The sequence below is a fragment of the Poromitra crassiceps genome, assembly GCF_964638095.1.
Source record: "Poromitra crassiceps genome assembly, chromosome: 22".
Lineage (NCBI taxonomy): Eukaryota > Metazoa > Chordata > Actinopteri > Beryciformes > Melamphaidae > Poromitra > Poromitra crassiceps.
In genome coordinates, this window is record NC_139647.1 from 7,069,831 (window position 1) to 7,093,933 (window position 24,103).

The window sequence follows — 24,103 nt, forward strand, 5'->3', positions numbered from 1 at the left end:
TTATGTTTCAACACACAAGGGGCGGAGGATGGCGATTGTGGAGGAAATGGCCGCTAAGAAAGAAATACAGTTAAGGTTTCACAAAAATACAACTTTTTATTTTTATTAATTACTTCCACGCTTGATTGAGTCTGATGGTGTCAAGGTCTACTGTGGAGGAGTGAAGCGTCGCGCTCTGAAACACTGGCCTGAATTTGGCTCTTGAAGGTGTAAATGAGATCTTTAGTCGGTGGAAATGTTAATTTATCACGCCAGACAGGAAAAAGCCTACAGTATAGCACCCACATGGAACAGTAGGCTATCAGCCAGAAAGTTAATGTCATGCTACTAAACCTTACTGTCCGTAAAATTGCCACAGGTAAGCCGTCTGTGAATATTGTATGACTGCTACAGTACCGTATCTAGCTTGCCAGTTAACCATTTCATAGCCTTAAAAACATCGTAGTGGTTTTATTCTCCCTAATCGGAGCGCAGTCCGTCTACTGCCAGATGTCCTGTATAGCCCCATGCCATCATCAGCACCAAATCACTCCTCCCTCCACTCAGCATCGTCATCGACGGTCTCACAGTCACACCCTCCCCCCTGGTCCACACACCCCCCGCCCATACCTCACAGACCTTCTCCATCGCCACTCTCCCACTCGCCACCTCAGATCAGCTGATGCCAACCTCCTGACCCCCATCACCAGGACCAAGCAGCGCCCCCTGGGGGACAGAGTCTTTGCCATCCCTTCAAACATCCGAAACTCAGACTCACTCCCTTCATTCCATAAACAACTCAAAACCCAACTTTTCAAAAAAGCCTACAACACCTGACTCCCACTGCCTCCCCAGAAATGCCTACAACACCTGAGTCTCACTGCCTCCCCAGAAATGAAATTCATATCTCTACTATCTCTTTCACTTTTTATCTTGAACTTTTGCATTTTGTATTTATATTTGTATTATCTGTATCTGTTTATGTTTATGTAAAGCGTCTTTGAGTACTTGGGGATTTCACAGTTCAAAGGTCAGAACGTCACTTCGTCACTTGCCCTCGGATTTTCTCCGCCAAACTCGGGCCAGCCTTGCCAGCCCCAACCTCAAAAATCCAAGATGGCAGCTCCAACAGTAGCTAAAATCATACGAAATACTGTTGAGCACTTCTGTCTTATTTGTGTCTCGTGAAATCAGTCATACGCACAGTACTGCCTAACTTCTATCTGTGTGGACATGTTACTGCAGTGTTTGTATGCACAAAATACCACCAAATGTGTTGTTAGCAACTGTTATTGCTAACAATGGCTAGCCTGGCTAGAGCTAAAACCTGACTGGTTTCTCAACTGTTTAAATGGAATGTGGTCAGCTCGGGTGTGACGTCACTCAACTGCCATATTCCTATGAGACATATGAGTCTGCATAATGAGACATTATTCTGATTCCATGCCACTTGACTGAAATTGCATAATAGCAATTGACTATTGACTATGGGACAGTGCATCAATTTTAGAAATGCTAATTGCACTTGTTGGAACATTTCTCTGATTTGGACGGGCATAAAAAAACTAATAAGAACATGTCTAGCCCGACCATAAACTGGTTATCCTTTCCTTTCCTTTCCTTTCCTCTCCTCTCCTCTCCTCTCCTTTCCTTTCCTTTCCTTTCCTTTCCTTTCCTTTCCTTTCCTTTCCTTTCCTTTCCTTTCCTCTCCTTTCCTTTCCTTTCCTTTCCTGAAGCCAACAGGAAGGCTCACAGAAAGGCGTGAGGTAGGAGGAGCAGCATTAATAATTTGAGCACATGTCCAAATTGGTCGACAGTACTACATGCCTCTCAATGTACAGACTGAGTGTGTCAGACGACTCCAGATAGAAAAATAATATGAGAAGACATGTCCTTACCGGTGGCATTGGGGGGACATCTGTTGAAGGCCAGTTCCCCTGAAGGTGTCCGTCTCCACACCATTGACACTGCATAGTCCTCAGGACAGATCTCATAGGGTGCTAAGGAGCAAAGAGGTTCAAACGTTCAGACACTTTTTCCCCTCCAGCATTTCCAATATGATGCAACCATTTCTTCATGTTAGATAGATGGATGTGCATGTTTGCGAATAGGAGCCTGTCATCACATGAAAATGTGACTCTGCTTCGATCACACACACTGACGTGAGCTCAGATCACAGACACTGACGTGAGCTCAGGCGTGGCACCATTTTAAAAAGTTGTTTTAATGTGTCTTTTTTCACACTAAGCCCATCACTTCAGAGACGTAAAAGACATTAATATTTGCCTTAAGGACAAGAAGATAGAAGACAATTGGGATGACTCCAGCTGCAATTCCCCTTCACGTTCTGCTTTAACTGGTGGCTTATAGCTTATGAGATGATTATCCTCCCACAGAAACGCCATTTCACTTAGATAACTATCTTCCTACACCAGAGAAGGGAAGTAACCAAGTACAAATACTTTGTTACTGTACCTAGGATTTTCAGGTATCTGTACTTTACTGTATTTTTTAATGTTTTACTTTTGCTCCCTACATTTTAACACAAATCTCTGTACTTTCTACTCCTTACATTTTCAAAACAGGTACTTTAGTCCCAGCTTTCACGCATTATGTGCACCTTTTTTGTGGAAAACCCATATCACACAAATTATTAATCAAAAACCTCCCAGCATAACTCTCCTTTGGGTTACGTGGTTTAAACCTCCCAGTGTAACTCTCCTTTGGGTTACCTGGTTTAAAGTCCCTGGAAACCAGAAATATATTTTTTATTATTTAGCATTTTGAGTTCATCACATCACAGGAACCTATGTTAATAAGCCACCAGCCAAATTTGAACGATGATAAACGTCGCAAAGTATATAAATTTAGGTTTGACAGTCATGGCAAAAGTCATGAGAATCAATTAGATTTTAGAGTGTATTTTCTCCCGCGGACTGTGTGGGCGTGTCCCGTCTGCAGCAGGTCTCCTCTCTCTCTCTCTCTTGGAGCAGACCTGCTGGAGGAGACCTGCTGGAGGAGACCTGCTCAGAGGAGACCTCTCTCTCCGTTAATGGAGAGAGAGAGAGAGAGGAGAGAGAGAGAGAGAAGGAAAGAGAGATTCAGTGTGTGTGTGTGTTCGCGCGTTGCTCGATGCATAGCACAGACAGAGAGGAAGAGACCTCTGCGCTGCGAGTGCACAGCGCTACTGTGTGTGTCAGTGTGTGATTCGATTAAATCTTATGACGTGATAAGATCATGCATTTTAGCATCGCGCGCACCGCTCTCTTCAATGAGGAAATGGAAATCCAGACCTTGTAGGAAAGTGTCGATTTTTGGGGTTAGGGTTGAAAGTAATGTCAACTTACTTTCTGAGGCACACAATTACTCACATAAGACCCTAAATTTAATAGTTAGAAGGTTTTTGTGGATTTTGGTTTCCAGGGACTTTAAACCTCCCAGTGTAACTCTCCTTTGGGGTTACCTGGGCACCGTTGGTCACTGCACTTGCGGACTTCTTCCCCCGTGCCATCACACTGCTGCCCGGTCGCCGCCGCCCCCTGGCACACGCGGACGCGCCTCTGCCAGCCGCCGTCACATGACTTAGAGCAGCCACTCCACGGGCCCCAAGGATTCCACTGGCCATTGGCTGAAAACAAGCAGATACAACAAGGCAGTAAACAAATAGATATCAGTGAAGACACACAAGGAAGTACAGGCACAGTAAACATGTCGTACTGTCTGACGAAGCCCCTGCCTGGGTAATAAATATGTCACCTTGCTTGGAGCTCTAACTGTGTGGTTCCCCCTTGAGCCAAACTGTGTCCTTTTCAGTGACTGGAACGCAGCGCTGAGAGTTTTGCTCAAATCACATCGGTGGTGTGTGAGATGCAAGCGTTGCACTGCCCTCCTGAGGACCCTCGGGTGTTATTTTGAAAATGCCGTAACACAGCAGTGACACGGGAACTCTCAGGAGTTTTGTCAAAACCAATGAGTAGCCAATGAGATATTGTGTGAGACAGACGGCTGGACCGGGGGCCAATCCACATCGCCCCTCGCGGGGGTACAAACATCATTAGGCAGATAATTCTCTCCTGCCATTCAGCCTCGGAATAAATGTTAGGGTGACCTTTAAGATAGCACGGCATTTTCCACACCGCTTGCTCCTTCTGCTATCCAGGGATGCAGTTAGTAATTATGTTGGGAGTATAGCTACATGTACAGCACCGAGATGTGGAAATCAGCGTATTGTCAGATACTGTGGATAAAGAGTTCTTCAAGAGATCTCTACTCTTATCACAAGGATGCCAGTTAGGAGATGGGCATCACGTTGATGGCATCGACAACATCTTTAGCAAAAGCAGGAATACACTTATTTTAGCTTGATTAAGTTCAAGCTGAACTCTGCTGGTCTGTCACCTCTGATCTGTCACTCCTGCCTCCATGTGGCTCTGTTCATCAGATCAGTGCATGTATTCAGGAGTTACAGGAGAGATGGCTGTCTATAGGACACTTTTTAAATGGCTATATTCAGTTGAACTTAAAGATAATCTGATCGGCTGCATCGCTGCTAATTATTTAGTTAAAGATATAATATTTAGTCACAGTTTATCACAGTCCATAGATATAGAAAATACAGTTAAACAATAATAGCTTGCTACATATTCCTTCACTCTCCTTGCCCTGCACAACAGAGGGGATTTAGAAGTGGGGATACTCAATGCCGACTGTAAAACAAGTACGTATACCCTGTATTATACCTGCATATACCTGCATAATATACCTGCATATACCTGTATATACCTGCATAATATACCTGCATATACCTGCATATACCTGCATAATATACATGCATATACCTGCATAATATACCTGTATATACCTGCATAATATACATGCATATACCTGCATAATATACCTGCATATACCTGTATATACCTGCATAATATACATGCATATACCTGCATAATATACCTGCATATACCTGTTTATACCTGCATAATATACCTGCATATACCTGCATATACCTGCATAATATACCTGCATATACCTGTATATACCTGCATAATATACATGCATATACCTGCATAATATACCTGTATATACCTGCATAATATACCTGCATATACCTGTATAATATACCTGCATATACCTGCATATATCCTGTATATACCTGTATATACCTGCATATACCTGTATATACATGCATATACCTGTATAATATACCTGCATATACCCTGTATATACCTGTATATACGTGCATATACCTGTATATACCTGCATATCTTGTATATACCTGCATATACCTGTATATACCTGCATATACCTGCATATACCTGCATATACCTGCATATACCTGTATAATATACCTGCATATACCTGTATAATATACCTGCATATACCTGTATAATACTCTGCACTACAGCCCTGATTTCCTGTAATGTTTCAGGGTGCCAGGAGATGAAACAAACACGTTTCAACAAAGGAATACTTGCCATAATCAGGAGGGTGTCTCTTTATGACTAAGAAGCTGTTCTGTGGGCCTGTGGCTGCAGATTATTCTCTCACTTTGCCAATATTAAACCACATTTATGCTGAAGTTTCCAAAACCACCGGCATGCTTTATGCCCTTTTAATGAACACTGTAAAATTGTGCATTAGACAAAAAACAGATGCTCCCCTTAAGCAATGTAGTAAATCACATGCCCTTGTCTGAAGGAAAGGTACAGTACAGCAGCCCGTAAGCAGGAAACACACACTCCACTCTCATTTTAACCTCCACTTACCCCTCCTTCACATGTACAGAGCAATCTCCTGTCCTACAGCTAACCTCTGTCAGCGCGCGCTTCCAACTGGACCGAGAAAAACGCTGTGACCTGTTAGCTTAAACCAGTAAGACATTCATCAAATCCCAGTAGATACTTAAACTTCTGCTTCAAATCAGAGCAGCTTTTTCCTTTGTTACATTTTATCCCCATGTGTTTCCATGAGCTCAATACGCCAGCAGTCCTGGAAAAATTATAGCAATTTTGAAACGGATTTAGAACCATATTATATTTGTGCAATATCGTGCACATGCATTTTGTGTGATCATAATAAATTATATTTTCTGTTTATTCTGTTTTTTGTGTGTGTGTGGATGCCGATTGCCTTACTGAGTACAGTTTCTCACTTGAAGTGGTACTGTAATCACAGCAATTCTGACATGACGTACTAATTTTCGGTTACACAATGCAAAATTAATCCATGCAATCCGTCATCCTAACTCTGTGGCAGGTGATTTGTTATGTTATGTTATGCTATGCTATGTTATGCTATGTTATGTTATGCTATGCTATGCTATGCTATGTTATGCTATGCTATGTTATGCTATGTTATGCTATGCTATGCTATGTTATGTTATGTTATGCTATGTTATGCTATGCTATGTTATGTTATGCTATGTTATGCTATGCTATGCTATGTTATGTTATGTTATGCTATGTTATGCTATGTTATGTTATGCTATGCTATGTTATGTTATGCTATGTTATGCTATGCTATGTTATGTTATGCTATGTTATGTTATGCTATGCTATGTTATGCTATGTTATGTTATGCTATGTTATGTTATGCTATGCTATGTTATGCTATGCTATGCTATGTTATGCTATGTTATGTTATGCTATGCTATGTTATGCTATGCTATGCTATGTTATGTTATGCTATGTTATGTTATGCTATGTTATGTTATGCTATGTTATGCTATGTTATGCTATGCTATGTTATGTTATGCTATGTTATGTTATGTTATGTTATGTTATGCTATGTTATGCTATGCTATGTTATGTTATGCTATGTTATGCTATGTTATGTTATGCTATGCTATGTTATGTTATGCTATGTTATGCTATGCTATGTTATGTTATGCTATGTTATGTTATGCTATGCTATGTTATGCTATGTTATGTTATGCTATGTTATGTTATGCTATGCTATGTTATGCTATGCTATGCTATGTTATGCTATGTTATGTTATGCTATGCTATGTTATGCTATGCTATGCTATGTTATGTTATGCTATGTTATGTTATGCTATGTTATGTTATGCTATGTTATGCTATGTTATGCTATGCTATGTTATGTTATGCTATGTTATGTTATGTTATGTTATGTTATGCTATGTTATGTTATGCTATGTTATGTTATGCTATGTTATGTTATGCTATGTTATGTTATGTTATGTTATGCTATGTTATGTTATGCTATGCTATGCTATGTTATGTTATGCTATGTTATGCTATGCTATGTTATGTTATGCTATGCTATGTTATGCTATGTTATGCTATGCTATGTTATGTTATGCTATGTTATGTTATGCTATGCTATGTTATGCTATGTTATGCTATGCTATGCTATGTTATGCTATGCTATGCTATGTTATGTTATGCTATGTTATGTTATGCTATGTTATGTTATGTTATGCTATGTTATGTTATGCTATGCTATGCTATGTTATGTTATGCTATGTTATGCTATGCTATGTTATGCTATGTTATGTTATGTTATGCTATGTTATGTTATGCTATGTTATGTTATGCTATGCTATGCTATGCTATGCTATGTTATGTTATGCTATGTTATGCTATGCTATGTTATGCTATGTTATGTTATGTTATGCTATGCTATGCTATGCTATGCTATGTTATGTTATGCTATGTTATGCTATGCTATGCTATGCTATGCTATGTTATGTTATGCTATGCTATGCTATGCTATGCTATGTTATGTTATGCTATGTTATGCTATGTTATGTTATGTTATGCTATGCTATGCTATGTTATGTTATGCTATGTTATGTTATGCTATGTTATGTTATGTTATGTTATGCTATGTTATGTTATGTTATGCTATGCTATGTTATGCTATGCTATGCTATGCTATGTTATGTTATGCTATGTTATGTTATGCTATGTTATGCTATGCTATGTTATGCTATGCTATGTTATGCTATGCTATGTTATGTTATGCTATGTTATGTTATGTTATGTTATGTTATGTTATGCTATGCTATGTTATGCTATGCTATGCTATGTTATGTTATGCTATGTTATGTTATGCTATGCTATGTTATGCTATGCTATGTTATGTTATGCTATGCTATGCTATGTTATGTTATGCTATGCTATGTTATGTTATGCTATGTTATGCTATGCTATGTTATGCTATGCTATGCTATGCTATGTTATGTTATGCTATGTTATGTTATGCTATGCTATGCTATGCTATGTTATGTTATGTTATGCTATGCTATGTTATGTTATGCTATGCTATGCTATGTTATGTTATGCTATGTTATGTTATGCTATGCTATGCTATGCTATGTTATGTTATGCTATGCTATGCTATGTTATGCTATGTTATGTTATGCTATGCTATGCTATGCTATGCTATGCTATGTTATGCTATGCTATGCTATGTTATGTTATGCTATGTTATGTTATGCTATGCTATGTTATGCTATGCTATGTTATGTTATGTTATGCTATGTTATGTTATGTTATGTTATGTTATGTTATGCTATGTTATGCTATGCTATGTTATGTTATGCTATGTTATGTTATGCTATGCTATGTTATGCTATGTTATGTTATGCTATGTTATGTTATGTTATGCTATGTTATGTTATGCTATGTTATGTTATGTTATGCTATGTTATGTTATGCTATGTTATGTTATGCTATGCTATGTTATGTTATGCTATGTTATGTTATGCTATGCTATGTTATGCTATGTTATGTTATGCTATGTTATGTTATGTTATGCTATGTTATGTTATGTTATGCTATGTTATGTTATGCTATGTTATGTTATGTTATGCTATGTTATGTTATGCTATGCTATGTTATGTTATGCTATGTTATGTTATGCTATGCTATGTTATGCTATGTTATGTTATGCTATGTTATGTTATGTTATGCTATGTTATGCTATGCTATGTTATGTTATGTTATGCTATGTTATGTTATGTTATGTTATGTTATGTTATGCTATGTTATGCTATGCTATGCTATGTTATGTTATGCTATGTTATGTTATGCTATGTTATGTTATGTTATGCTATGTTATGTTATGCTATGCTATGCTATGTTATGTTATGCTATGTTATGTTATGTTATGTTATGTTATGCTATGTTATGCTATGCTATGCTATGTTATGTTATGCTATGTTATGTTATGCTATGTTATGTTATGTTATGCTATGTTATGTTATGCTATGTTATGCTATGCTATGTTATGCTATGTTATGTTATGTTATGCTATGTTATGTTATGCTATGTTATGTTATGCTATGCTATGCTATGCTATGCTATGCTATGTTATGCTATGTTATGCTATGCTATGTTATGCTATGTTATGTTATGTTATGCTATGCTATGCTATGCTATGCTATGTTATGTTATGCTATGTTATGCTATGCTATGCTATGCTATGCTATGTTATGTTATGCTATGCTATGCTATGCTATGCTATGTTATGTTATGCTATGTTATGCTATGCTATGTTATGCTATGTTATGTTATGTTATGCTATGCTATGCTATGTTATGTTATGCTATGTTATGTTATGCTATGTTATGTTATGTTATGTTATGCTATGTTATGTTATGTTATGCTATGTTATGTTATGCTATGTTATGCTATGCTATGTTATGTTATGCTATGTTATGTTATGCTATGTTATGCTATGCTATGCTATGATATGCTATGTTATGCTATGCTATGTTATGTTATGCTATGTTATGTTATGTTATGTTATGTTATGTTATGCTATGCTATGTTATGCTATGCTATGCTATGTTATGTTATGCTATGTTATGTTATGCTATGCTATGTTATGCTATGCTATGTTATGTTATGCTATGCTATGCTATGTTATGTTATGCTATGTTATGTTATGTTATGCTATGTTATGCTATGCTATGTTATGCTATGCTATGCTATGCTATGTTATGTTATGCTATGTTATGTTATGCTATGCTATGCTATGCTATGTTATGTTATGTTATGCTATGCTATGTTATGTTATGCTATGCTATGCTATGTTATGTTATGCTATGTTATGTTATGCTATGCTATGCTATGCTATGTTATGTTATGCTATGCTATGCTATGTTATGTTATGCTATGTTATGTTATGCTATGCTATGTTATGCTATGCTATGTTATGCTATGCTATGCTATGTTATGTTATGCTATGTTATGTTATGCTATGCTATGTTATGCTATGCTATGTTATGTTATGTTATGCTATGTTATGTTATGTTATGTTATGTTATGTTATGCTATGTTATGCTATGCTATGCTATGTTATGTTATGCTATGTTATGTTATGCTATGTTATGTTATGTTATGCTATGTTATGTTATGCTATGCTATGCTATGTTATGTTATGCTATGTTATGCTATGCTATGTTATGCTATGTTATGTTATGCTATGCTATGTTATGCTATGCTATGTTATGCTATGTTATGCTATGCTATGTTATGCTATGCTATGTTATGTTATGTTATGCTATGTTATGCTATGCTATGTTATGTTATGCTATGTTATGCTATGCTATGCTATGTTATGTTATGTTATGCTATGTTATGCTATGCTATGTTATGTTATGCTATGTTATGCTATGCTATGTTATGTTATGCTATGTTATGTTATGCTATGCTATGTTATGCTATGTTATGTTATGCTATGTTATGTTATGTTATGCTATGTTATGCTATGCTATGCTATGTTATGTTATGCTATGTTATGTTATGCTATGTTATGTTATGTTATGCTATGTTATGTTATGCTATGCTATGCTATGTTATGTTATGCTATGTTATGCTATGCTATGTTATGCTATGTTATGTTATGTTATGCTATGTTATGTTATGCTATGTTATGTTATGCTATGCTATGCTATGTTATGTTATGCTATGTTATGCTATGCTATGTTATGCTATGTTATGCTATGTTATGTTATGCTATGCTATGCTATGTTATGTTATGCTATGTTATGCTATGCTATGTTATGCTATGTTATGTTATGTTATGCTATGCTATGCTATGTTATGTTATGCTATGTTATGTTATGCTATGTTATGTTATGTTATGTTATGTTATGCTATGTTATGTTATGCTATGCTATGTTATGTTATGCTATGTTATGCTATGTTATGCTATGCTATGTTATGCTATGTTATGTTATGTTATGCTATGCTATGCTATGTTATGTTATGCTATGTTATGTTATGTTATGCTATGTTATGTTATGTTATGCTATGTTATGTTATGCTATGCTATGCTATGTTATGTTATGCTATGTTATGTTATGCTATGTTATGTTATGTTATGCTATGTTATGCTATGCTATGTTATGTTATGTTATGCTATGCTATGCTATGTTATGTTATGTTATGTTATGTTATGCTAGCAGCAGCTCCTCATTCATTAGCATGTGCACAAATTGAAACTAAGTATTTACAGTACCATTCTTTATAAAGGTTTTAGTGGCCAGAGGAGCACAAGGATGGATGGCTGGCTGGTTACAGAATATACTCAAATCTGTTTGCTACTAGGGCTGGGCGATATGGACACAAACAACAGTCACAATATTTTTGACCAAATAGCTCTATATCGATATTGCGACCATATTGTAGAGATGACTATTGTTGCTTTCACAAAATATTTACACGAGATTTTTGATAAATAATCATCAGTAATGTGGATATAATGACTAAGTGGGTAAAGGCAAATAAAGAACACTTATGCCATATCATGATATTATGATATCCAAAATCTAAGACGATATCTAGTCTCGTATCACGATATTAATACAATATCTATATATTGCTCAGCCCTATTTGCTACCCATAATAAAAGTGTAGTGCAGATTCAGAAAATAAGAAATCCCGGCTGTGTTACTTTGCTACAGTGAAAATTGCATCAGGAGATTGTGAGAGTGTTCGAGGTCTTCACACGATCAGACAAGACAAAGCCTGATGGGGCCCACTAAGCCACATCTCACAGCCTGTCATACATGACAGACAGTGAGCCCTGAATAATAATGTGAATGGCATAAATCCAACTGGATTTTACAATTCCAATGACAGAGCACGGTCTTGAATGTGTTTAACGCACAGTCTTTAACGTTATTCTTGATTGTTACTCCACAGATCTTCAGGGAACGAATGAGTTGAAACAGGAGGAAGCAGGGTAACGCAGTGATTCATGGATTCAAATTCCACGTTGAAACTGAAGTCGCTGGTAATGATGCTTTGTGATGATCGTAATAATGACGATGACAATAGAGTGCCTAAGTCACGCCCTCTTCCGGGTTAGGCATATGAACCAAGGGATATTCTGTGATCAATTTGACACATTTTGTAAAAATGCTTAAAAAATAGTTTTACTTTGTCAAACCAAGCAATTAATCTATAATTACAGTAGAATCAGGAAAGAACATAGAACATTTCACTGGGACAAAAAAAGATATCCAAACCACGCTTTTATTTTTATTTTTGGTCCGAGTGAAATGTTCCTGTATGTGCCTGATGCTGATTATAAATATAGCTCAATCGCTTAGTTTGACCTATGGTAAAACCATTTTTTTTTTTACGTATCTATGGAAAAATGAATGGCGGGAAATCTCTTGGTTCATATGCCTAACGCGGAAGGGGGCATGACTTTGGCACTGTATACCGGGCAGGCTCTTGCTTTCTTGTCTCGTTTGCTGCCTATTTCAAATCCTCATTTAGAATTTAGACATCAAAGGAATCGGTGGAATCAAGAGGCTGAGGATTTTACCTGTGCAGTCAGGATTATAGCACTCTCTGCTTTCTGCCCAGTGACCGCGACACTCAGATCCCCCATGGGCGGCCGCTGAGCACTGCCTGGTCCTCTGCTGTGTGCCATTGGCACAGGTCACCGAGCAATCGCTCCAAGAGCTCCACTCCTGCCACTGTCCGTCCACTGACGCACCCAACCAGAACCCCACAAGCATGTCCCGAGTGAAGGGGAAAAGAGGACAGGCAGAGATGAGGGGATGGGGGGGGGGGGGAGATATTCAGATCACTATTCTCTCTCTGGTTTGGAGCTACTAAAACAGATATTCTTCATAAAATACAGGACAGACATTGCACACATGCAGCCTCCATAGATCTTCATCAGGTTTAACGTTAGGCTTGGATTACAGGGATGTTACAGGGGGGGGGGGGGAATCATAGAGGTGACATTTTCTTAATAGCCAATAGCACCGGAAAACATGAGATCAAACGTTTTTTTTTCTCCGTTATCGCCCTTTCTTCTTTTGATCTAATATCTTGCTGTAAAAGAACCCAACTAATGGAAATAATGTCATTACATATTGTACAGTATGCAGCTGTATACATTACAGACACAAAGCACTATTAAGAATGCCTTATGTGTCAATGGCAACAAAAATTACATTTACTAAGAATACGTAAAATATTTCTTATTTGCATTCTGCATCAACAGATAGGCAGGGGAAAAGCATGTAGGACTGAATGGTTTTCAGTGTCACGTACCACAGCAAAGCTAACATTTGCTCCATAATCACTATAATCTGCTTACCATTCACAGGCAATTGCGGGTAAATAATTTCGACGTCAGAATATTGACTCTCCACAGGGTTTCTAAACCGCATTATTGTATGAGCAGCAAATATTGCTTTAATTCACTTTTTTACTCACCTTTGCAATATTGGTCAAATGATCATATAAGTGCACGTTAGCTACTGTATGCTGCTACCACTCTCTAGAAGTGATCATCTGAGATGAGTTTGGTTTTTGATCACCTTCATACCTTCCATATCCCTCTCGCAATCGTCCCTTCGGGGGAAAGTATTAGCGCGTTTTCACACTTGGTCCCTTTCAGCCCTCCAAGTGAACTCAGACCTCTTAGCATTTTTGGTGCATATGTGAACGCTCCAAAATAACTCAGACCCCTCTGAAGTGAACCCAACTCAGACCTCCTCGGGAGGTGGTCTGAGTCCGGTTCACTTCCAAGTCCCCGTTGTGGTTCGCTTCACCTGTGCAGTGTGAACACAAAGCGCTCCAGGTTCACTTATCTAATTTTTGGCTCTTTGGTCCTAACATTTTCAGTGTATCACCTGAGTTCAACCTCGTATGCCTACATGTATGTGCGTATTTGCTGTTTACTGATAGGCCTAACGTTGAGGTAAGGCAAGTCTGCTGGTAATTCAACTCAATATACTAATAGGCCTAATGTTGAGGTAAGGCAAGTCTGCTGCTAACAGAACTTAACATACTAATAGGCCTAATGTAGAACTAAGGCAAGTCTGCTGCCAACAGAACTTAACATACTAATAGGCCTAATGTTGAACTAAGGCAAGTCTGCTGTTAACAGAACTTAACATACTAATAGTCCTAATGTTGAACTAAGGCAAGTCTGCTGCTAACAGAACTTAACATACTAATAGTCCTAATGTTGAACTAAGGCAAGTCTGCTGCTAACAGAACTTAACATACTAATAGTCCTAATGTTGAACTAAGGCAAGTCTGCTGCTAACAGAACTTAACATACTAATAGTCCTAATGTTGAACTAAGGCAAGTCTGCTGTTAACAGAACTTAACATACTAATAGTCCTAATGTTGAACTAAGGCAAGTCTGCTGCTAACAGAACTTAACATACTAATAGTCCTAATGTTGAACTAAGGCAAGTCTGCTGCCAACAGAACTTAACATACTAATAGTCCTAATGTTGAACTAAGGCAAGTCTGCTGTTAACAGAACTTAACATACTAATAGTCCTAATGTTGAACTAAGGCAAGTCTGCTGTTAACAGAACTTAACATACTAATAGTCCTAATGTTCAACTAAGGCAAGTCTGCTGTTAACAGAACTTAACATACTAATAGTCCTAATGTTGAACTAAGGCAAGTCTGCTGCCAACAGAACTTAACATACTAATAGTCCTAATGTTGAACTAAGGCAAGTCTGCTGTTAACAGAACTTAACATACTAATAGTCCTAATGTTGAACTAAGGCAAGTCTGCTGTTAACAGAACTTAACATACTAATAGTCCTAATGTTGAACTAAGGCAAGTCTGCTGCTAACAGAACTTAACATACTGATAGGCCTAATGTTGAACTAAGGCAAGTCTGCTGTTAACAGAGCTTAACATACGTATGTTGCTTTAATGTAGCAATAAAGTACAACAAGGTTTTTAAAGATGTGTGTTTCTTTTATCCAATACATACAATAGTCAGTGGTGGAAATGGCCAGCTTTTACTGTGGGAACCCTAGGTAGGGTGTTGGGCCCCGGATGCGGTCCATACCCCCCCCAGATGATTTTTTTAAGGGGGACCTGAGGAGGAACGCTGTTCCCTCTCAATGTTGTGTCCCCCCCCCATTTCCACCACTGAATATAGTAGGCTACAAGACAAGTATAACAGCAGCCATCTTGTTCCAAGTGAAACCTACTCATAATTTAATCCAATGCAGTAAAGGAAAGAAAAGAGGACCGAGGCCCCATCAGAGCTGAAGTGGACCAGAAAGAGAACGGAGTCCTCTTTCAAATGGACTGACAATGTGAACGCAAAAAGAACGGAGTCAGTTTTCTGACCCTGATGAAGACCTACAGTAGCAGGTCGATATGCATTGGTCTGTCTATTTGCCTTGTGCTCGATGACTAATTCAATATATATTTCTACTTGAAGACGGCGTGCCTTAGTTTTATTCCAGGGTGGTCTGCATCGAGACCCGGGGACTGACATCAAGCAAGACCTCCTGGATTCTGTTTGTCGAGTCCGTTGTCTGTCGGTCCACTTTTTGGCCCACTTTAAGAGGACCCAGTTTGGTTCGTTTAAAAAGGGACGAGATGTGAAAACCCCCTTAATTGCGTTTTGTTTGTTCTGAACAGTATAATTGAATAGCAGATGATGATACATACCGGGGCATAAAGCAATGTTGCAAAGTTTGCTCTGAGTCTCGGGGCCGTCGCAGGCGCGGCCCCCGTGCTGCGGAGGGGCACACATTCTAGTCCGCGTGCGGTGACCTCGGCCACATGTGAAGGAGCACAGGCTCCAGGGTGACCACTCCTCCCACACACCGTGTACTGCGGACAAAGCACAGGCGTCAGGCCTACTCACAGTGTCTGTCTACGCTGCAGCACACATAAACATACATACAGGCCTACTCACAGTGTCTGTCTACGCTTCAGCCCACATAAACATACATACAGGCCTACTCACAGTGTCTGTCTACGCTGGAGCACACATACACATACATACAGGCCTACTCACAGTGTCTGTCTACGCTGGAGCACACATACACATACATACAGGCCTACTCACAGTGTCTGTCTACGCTGCAGCACACATAAACATACATACAGGCCTACTCACAGTGTCTGTCTACTATGCTGGAGCACACATACAGGCCTACTCACAGTGTCTGTCTACGCTGCAGCACACATACACATACATACAGGCCTACTCACAGTGTCTGTCTACGCTGCAGCACACATACACATACATACAGGCCTACTCACAGTGTCTGTCTACTATGCTGGAGCACACATACACATACATACAGGCCTACTCACAGTGTCTGTCTACGCTGGAGCACACATACACATACATACAGGCCTACTCACAGTGTCTGTCTACGCTGCAGCACACATACACATACATACAGGCCTACTCACAGTGTCTGTCTACGCTGGAGCACACATACACATACATACAGGCCTACTCACAGTGTCTGTCTACGCTGCAGCACACATACACATACATACAGGCCTACTCACAGTGTATGTCTACTATGCTGGAGCACAAATACACATACAGGCCTACTCACAGTGTCTGTCTACGCTGCAGCACACATACACATACAGGCCTACTCACAGTGTCTGTCTACGCTGCAGCACACATACACATACATACAGGCCTACTCACAGTGTCTGTCTACGCTGGAGCACACATACACATACATACAGGCCTACTCACAGTGTCTGTCTACGCTGCAGCACACATACACATACATACAGGCCTACTCACAGTGTCTGTCTACTATGCTGGAGCACACATACACATACATACAGGCCTACTCACAGTGTCTGTCTACGCTGCAGCACACATACACATACAGGCCTACTCACAGTGTCTGTCTACACTGCAGCACACATACACATACATACAGGCCTACTCACAGTGTCTGTCTACTATGCTGGAGCACAAATACACATACATACAGGCCTACTCACAGTGTCTGTCTACGCTGCAGCACACATACACATACAGGCCTACTCACAGTGTCTGTCTATGCTGGAGCACACATACACATACATACAGGCCTACTCACAGTGTCTGTCTACGCTGCAGCACACATACATACACATACAGGCCTACTCACAGTGTCTGTCTACGCTGGAGCACACATACACATACATACAGGCCTACTCACAGTGTCTGTCTACGCTGCAGCACACATACACATACATTACATACAGGCCTACTCAGTGTCTGTCTACGCTGCAGCACACATACACATACAGGCCTACTCACAGTGTCTGTCTACGCTGGAGCACACATACACATACAGGCCTACTCACAGTGTCTGTCTACGCTGGAGCACACATACACATACAGGCCTACTCACAGTGTCTGTCTACGCTGGAGCACACATACACATACATTACATACAGGCCTACTCACAGTGTCTGTCTACGCTGGAGCACACATACACATACATACAGGCCTACTCACAGTGTCTGTCTACGCTGCAGCACACATACACATACATTACATACAGGCCTACTCAGACTCACAGTGTCTGTCTACGCTGCAGCACACATACACATACAGGCCTACTCACAGTGTCTGTCTACGCTGGAGCACACATACACATACAGGCCTACTCACAGTGTCTGTCTACGCTGGAGCACACATACACATACAGGCCTACTCACAGTGTCTGTCTACGCTGGAGCACACATACACATACATTACATACAGGCCTACTCACAGTGTCTGTCTACGCTGGAGCACACATACACATACATACAGGCCTACTCACAGTGTCTGTCTACGCTGGAGCACACATACACATACAGGCCTACTCACAGTGTCTGTCTACGCTGGAGCACACATACACATACAGGCCTACTCACAGTGTCTGTCTACTATGCTGGAGCACACATACACATACAGGCCTACTCACAGTGTCTGTCTACTATGCTGGAGCACACATACACATACATACAGGCCTACTCACAGTGTCTGTCTACTACGCTGGAGCACACATACACATACATACAGGCCTACTCACAGTGTCTGTCTACTATGCTGGAGCACACATACACATACATACAGGCCTACTCACAGTGTCTGTCTACGCTGCAGCACACATACACATACAGGCCTACTCACAGTGTCTGTCTACTATGCTGGAGCACACATACACATACATACAGGCCTACTCACAGTGTCTGTCTACTATGCTGGAGCACACATACACATACAGGCCTACTCACAGTGTCTGTCTACTATGCTGGAGCACACATACACATACAGGCCTACTCACAGTGTCTGTCTACTATGCTGGAGCACACATACACATACATACAGGCCTACTCACAGTGTCTGTCTACTACGCTGGAGCACACATACACATACATACAGGCCTACTCACAGTGTCTGTCTACTATGCTGGAGCACACATACACATACATACAGGCCTACTCACAGTGTCTGTCTACGCTGCAGCACACATACACATACAGGCCTACTCACAGTGTCTGTCTACTATGCTGGAGCACACATACACATACATACAGGCCTACTCACAGTGTCTGTCTACGCTGCAGCACACATACACATACATACAGGCCTACTCACAGTGTCTGTCTACGCTGCAGCACACATACAAAACAGCCCTAAAGAAAACAAACACAATAGCAACAAAGCTATATGCAGATGAAACACGGAATGGTCAGACAGTAGGGACTTCCAAAAGGCTTAGCCAGAAGCTATATTCATTCACGCATGTCCTAGATTGTATTTAGACTGTTCATTAGACAACTGTCCAGTATTCAAAACGATAACAATAGCTTCCCCCATATCGTGCTGTTTAGGTGAGAGAACGATCAATAGTCCACAAGCTTCAAAGTTCTTTCTTTGGACAAGCACAAATGTCTCTCAAGCACTGTTCAGTTAAAGTCCAGTGTAGCAGAAGGATGTGTTCTCCGCACATCTTAAGATTCTGGTACACGATCAGAATCGCCTTCAGAATTGTAGCTCCATATAGTTTCTCAAATAAAGAGCACATAAAAACTGCTATCCAGCAAAGCCAGACCGTGCTTATTAAATGACTGCTGGTCTGTGCAATAAAGTCCCGTTATCATCAGGAAGGAAAATTAAATGATTGTCTTGACAACGCGCTTCTATTTTGCTCTTGAAACGGCAAGAAGAAAGCTCAATGATTCTGCGGTCGTTTCATTACTTTACATCAGTTTCATAACTTCCCAGAATCCTTCAGTGGAAAAAACAACAACATTACTACCTCTGAGAGATTTTTTAGATTAGATTGCTGTCAATTAAAGGCATGAATGTTAATTATTATTATTATCATTATTGATTAAATATAAAAGATTTATTGCAAATTTTGTCTTTTTTTCATTTTTTTTCATTTGCCTTTTATTTGATGATTGATTTTTTTGTTTTTTGCATTATTTCTTTTTTTATAATGGTGTGTTACCATTTTTAGGCAGTAAATGTAAGTGCTCTAAAAGTCAGGTGCATCATGCTGCGGGACAGGATTTCTAACCCTGATCTGACCCTGCACAGTGCGGGAGCCATTGTTCACAGATGACGCCAGTTGTTGTTAACAGTGAAGATGACTGTGGGGCTGGGTGGGGGATCATTGCTTTTCTATTAATATTGATACCCTTTTCGAGACTGCTTAATGATCCCAAGTCTTTATCGATGCCACTATCGATACTTTTCGATGATTTGGTAGAAACGCCAATAAATTCTTAACAGAACTGACATTGCTTTGATAAAGAAAATAAATAACATATACCGCTTTGCACCTGCAAGCAACCAATTGATTCTCCAAAAGAGAAATGAAGCGAACGAGGGAGGCAATTGAATTCTTCCTCGTTTAGTTTGACGGTGGTTGGCAGGCAATTCAATTGAATAAAAAAACTGTGATTTGAAATAACATGACTCTCATCTCAAGACATAACGTTATGTTGTAGGACCTGCTATCTGGATAGCAGCAGTATCGATAGGTGTGGAACTTCCAGATTTTCTGGTTTTGAGAAATTTGTTATCGGGTCCGGTCTTCCCGGGTTTCGATGCCCTTCCCTACTGTGAGGTGGGGTTTGTTCCTCTTAGCTTGGCAGTGACACTTCTTTGCCTCTAATGTCAGCATTCCCTGTTTTGGACGTATCCTTCCACCTTCACATGCAGGCTCCATCCACCGTTGGGAATATTGTGATATAGTGATAGACAGGCAGCATCGTTTTACCATGTGGCACTTGCCCCTGTTAGCTACTGTAATTCATTCATTCATTTTCCCATCTACATCGTGTGAAATGCTTATAAAAAATTGTTTTACTTCGTCAAACCAAGCGATTCAGCTATATTTAGAATCAGGAGTAAGATTTCACTTGGACCAAAAATAAAAAATATTTTTTTTATCTTTGGCCCAAGTGGAATCATATATGGTCTCTCCTGATTCTGAATATAGCTGAATCGCTTGGTTTGACCAAGTGAAAATATTTTTATGAGCATTTTACGAAATGTAGATGGAAAAATGAATGCCGGATGAAATCCCTTGATTTGTATGCTTAACGCGGAAGAGGGCGTGAATTTGGGACTCCATTAAAACTCTCGTATGTGAAGCATCTGATGCAATGGAATTGAATGACATTGCAGAACTGCATTTTGATGTCTAAAAAAACTCTTTAGCATATTAAAATTAAAATTAGCATATTAAAAGAAACAGGAGAAAAGTCGATTTCAGTGGAATTTTCATGTTAACTGAAAATGAAACAAAAGGTTGAACACAATCTGCATCAATGAGCTCATAACTGAATTGATTTACAGTGTTCCCACAGTTTTATGGCCCAGTTATTTGGTGATTAGGGTTTTCACATTATTAAAAAGTCAGTCGAAGTTCTACATCCACAATTAGCCTCCGATGAACACGCCTGCACGCATTCGGATAAATCAAGGGGAGTAATGAATTTATTTGGGCAGCTCTGTAAATTCCGTTCCTAAATTAATCATTATTCTCCATTCAAATGAACGAATATACCTTGAATGTTTATTTTTTCTCTCTTGAGCAATAAGGTATTTAAAATAGTGTTCTCCTGATGGGCAGAGAAGAAGACAGTCACTCTAAGACGGATTTTGGGGAAATTGTTCTCTGAAATGACCCATTCCCTTCTTAGCTAATAAGCTGCTCAAGCGCAGTAAAATGCTGACCCTTTCGAAAACTGTCAACCCCCCATTTACTCACTTACTCACTTACTTACTCACTTACTTACTCACTTACTTACTCACGCCACATTTTAATATGAATGTCAGAGGATGCTTTTTGATCAGCCATGGGGATAAGGCTGATGCATTACGCTGCGATGCTATCTGAAGCACTTGGCTTAATAGATCAGAGATTCAAACACATTGAGAGAACGTTAACATGTGCTGTCAGATGCTGTAAAACACAAACATATTGCAGTGCACCACCAGTCAGGAAAGTCACGTGTGAATGTTGATAACTGACTCTATAAGCCAATCCGCTTCTCACTCCCAGAACGTCAAAATGTGCCGATTTGTCACGTCCCCTCGGCATCATTGCCAACACAAAAGTGTACGTTACCCGTTCGCGTCGTGAATACGCCGACAAAGGACTGTCGGACCATAGCATCCCCGACTTGTAGCGTTTCTCGTCACGAGAGACCTGGTTCGAATCCCGAAACCTAAAACCTCACGTTGTTGTTTTACTTGCCTAAACCCAACCAAGTTGTTGCGCTTGCGTAAAAACTTAACCCGCCGGTTCGAAACCGTGGCTCGCACGCAACGCTCCCGGGCCGAAGCGGGCCGGTAGCTGCCGTAGTAGCCGCAAGCTGCGATTTGCACCCAGCCTAGCCAAATAAAGCAGACAGAGAGCCGAGCTCCGAGCAGCAGCCGGTGGTCTGTGCTGGAGGAACGTGCGCATCCGGATACGACGTGAAAAGTAGCCGTTCACATCGGCATGGCGACGAGGGGGCGGGACAAATCGGCCTATTTCGAGACACTGGGAACGAGGACCTGTTGAACTAGCCAAACTTTTCAATATCCACCTTATTTTTGAATGTAAGATAATTATGGGTGCAAGGTCCGGTCTAGAACGTGACTGAGTGTTGCAGCCGGCGCATTTCCTCGTTAAAAAAAAGTTGCTTGTCACAATAAATAACACTCGTTTGACGACTTATTTGAGGGATAATTTGATCTATCACATCCGCTATTTCTGTTGCTCTTTGAACAACTCGGGAGATTTATCGACGAGATTTTTTTTTGTGCCAAATCTGTGTTGCTGAGACAAAGACAGCGCTTGAACCAATTTAATTTTTCTCCCATTGACTCCAATAGACTCAGGACCTGGTGCTAGTCTTCTAAGTGGGCGTGGCAGTGGCGAAACATGGCACAGATACAGGAAGTGACTGGAAGTTGAAGTGTCTCTATATTGAAAAGTCTCTGCTATGAATGACTCGTCTAACATGTTGATACCTGCCTACCAATGACTTATCTAACTCACCTAACTCACCTAACTCACCTAACATGCCATGATGGGTTGACATACCTGCTTACGGATGATTCATCTAACATACAGTACCTGCCTACCAATGACTCATCTCATACCTGCCTTGCAGCATGTTTGGAGAAACACTGTCAAGCTATTTTAAAATGCACAGCTGACCTTCAAGAAAATCACTACTGCTCCCCAAGCGCCATGCACAACCACGTATTTCAACCTCTTAAATGCGGATGAATTGACTTACAGTTATATGAAATGGGAAACACAAAAGTGATTATGAAAAATCACATTCACAAAAATAACATCAAACAAAGAAAAAAAAAATGCATAATAATAATAGTAATAATAACAATACATGATTACATGGACATTTTGAAGTTTGTTAAAACACAACAACACAACACAAAACAACAAAAAATGAGAAAGACAGTAATATTGAAGAATCTGCGGCTAACACTACCTGGACAAGGGGCAGTGTTATTGCAAACCCTTGATTCTCTTAAAGGGCCGGTGCAGTGCGTTCCGTACGGTGAGACACATGTTCTTGTTCGCACCTGCGACCCTGAGGCGCATGTTACAGAGCACGAGCTCCACTGGGACCACTCCTCTGCACCTGATTCACCTGTGTGGGAGAAGGGTGACACTAGTTAAAGGCAGCAATATGGTCCTATAAGGAAGCCCTGGGGGCGGGGCAGGGTGGGACAAGGCAAGGAGGGGCGGGGTTAAGTAAGGAGGGGGGGGGGGGCAACATGAGTCACGTTAGAGGGGGGGCGGTAGTTCACACACTATGCAGCTCAACAGTGACGGCCCCACTTTTCTCAGCTCCCGTTCCATCAGAGAATTCCCAATTTATTTTCTGCATAGATGTTTTGAAAAATCTTTCTATAAAGAGTTTTAAGCCTGGAACCACGCCAAACAGCTACTAAATCGTGAGTGAACATAAAGCATTTCACTTGGAGCAAAAATAAAAAATAAAAAAGGAGGAAGGGATGAAAAATATATATCGTTTTTTGTCTTTGCTCCGAGTGAAATGTTTTATGGTAGGTGGCTGGTTGGCTTGGTTCCAGGGTTAAAACTCTTTTTAGAAGGATTTTTCAAAGCATCTCTGGAGAAAATGAATGGGGAATTCTCTGCTGGAACGGGGCGCTGAGAAAAAGTGGGCGGTCACTGTTGAGCTCTATAGAGTGCCAAAGCCACGCCCTCTTCCGGGTTAGGCTTATGAACCAAGGGATTTCATCCGCCATTCATTTTTCCATCGAGATTTTGTAAAATGCTTATAGAATAGATTTACGTAGTCAAACCGATTGCATATTTAGAATCAGGAGAGACGA

General features: G+C 40.1%; 1 protein-coding gene across 1 annotated transcript in view; it reads right to left on the reverse strand.

Moving 5' to 3' along the window:
• adgrb3 (adhesion G protein-coupled receptor B3) overlaps nt 1-24,103 on the reverse strand; it is a gene marked incomplete at both ends in the record, with an annotated part of 218,598 nt that overhangs the window by 102,980 nt on the left and 91,515 nt on the right. Inside the window, 5 exons of the mRNA XM_083658277.1 lie at nt 1,878-1,979; nt 3,443-3,607; nt 12,790-12,954; nt 15,919-16,083; nt 23,233-23,394. Of these exons, the coding sequence (XP_083514403.1) occupies nt 1,878-1,979; nt 3,443-3,607; nt 12,790-12,954; nt 15,919-16,083; nt 23,233-23,394 (759 nt within the window). The remainder of the gene's footprint in view (nt 1-1,877; nt 1,980-3,442; nt 3,608-12,789; nt 12,955-15,918; nt 16,084-23,232; nt 23,395-24,103) is intronic.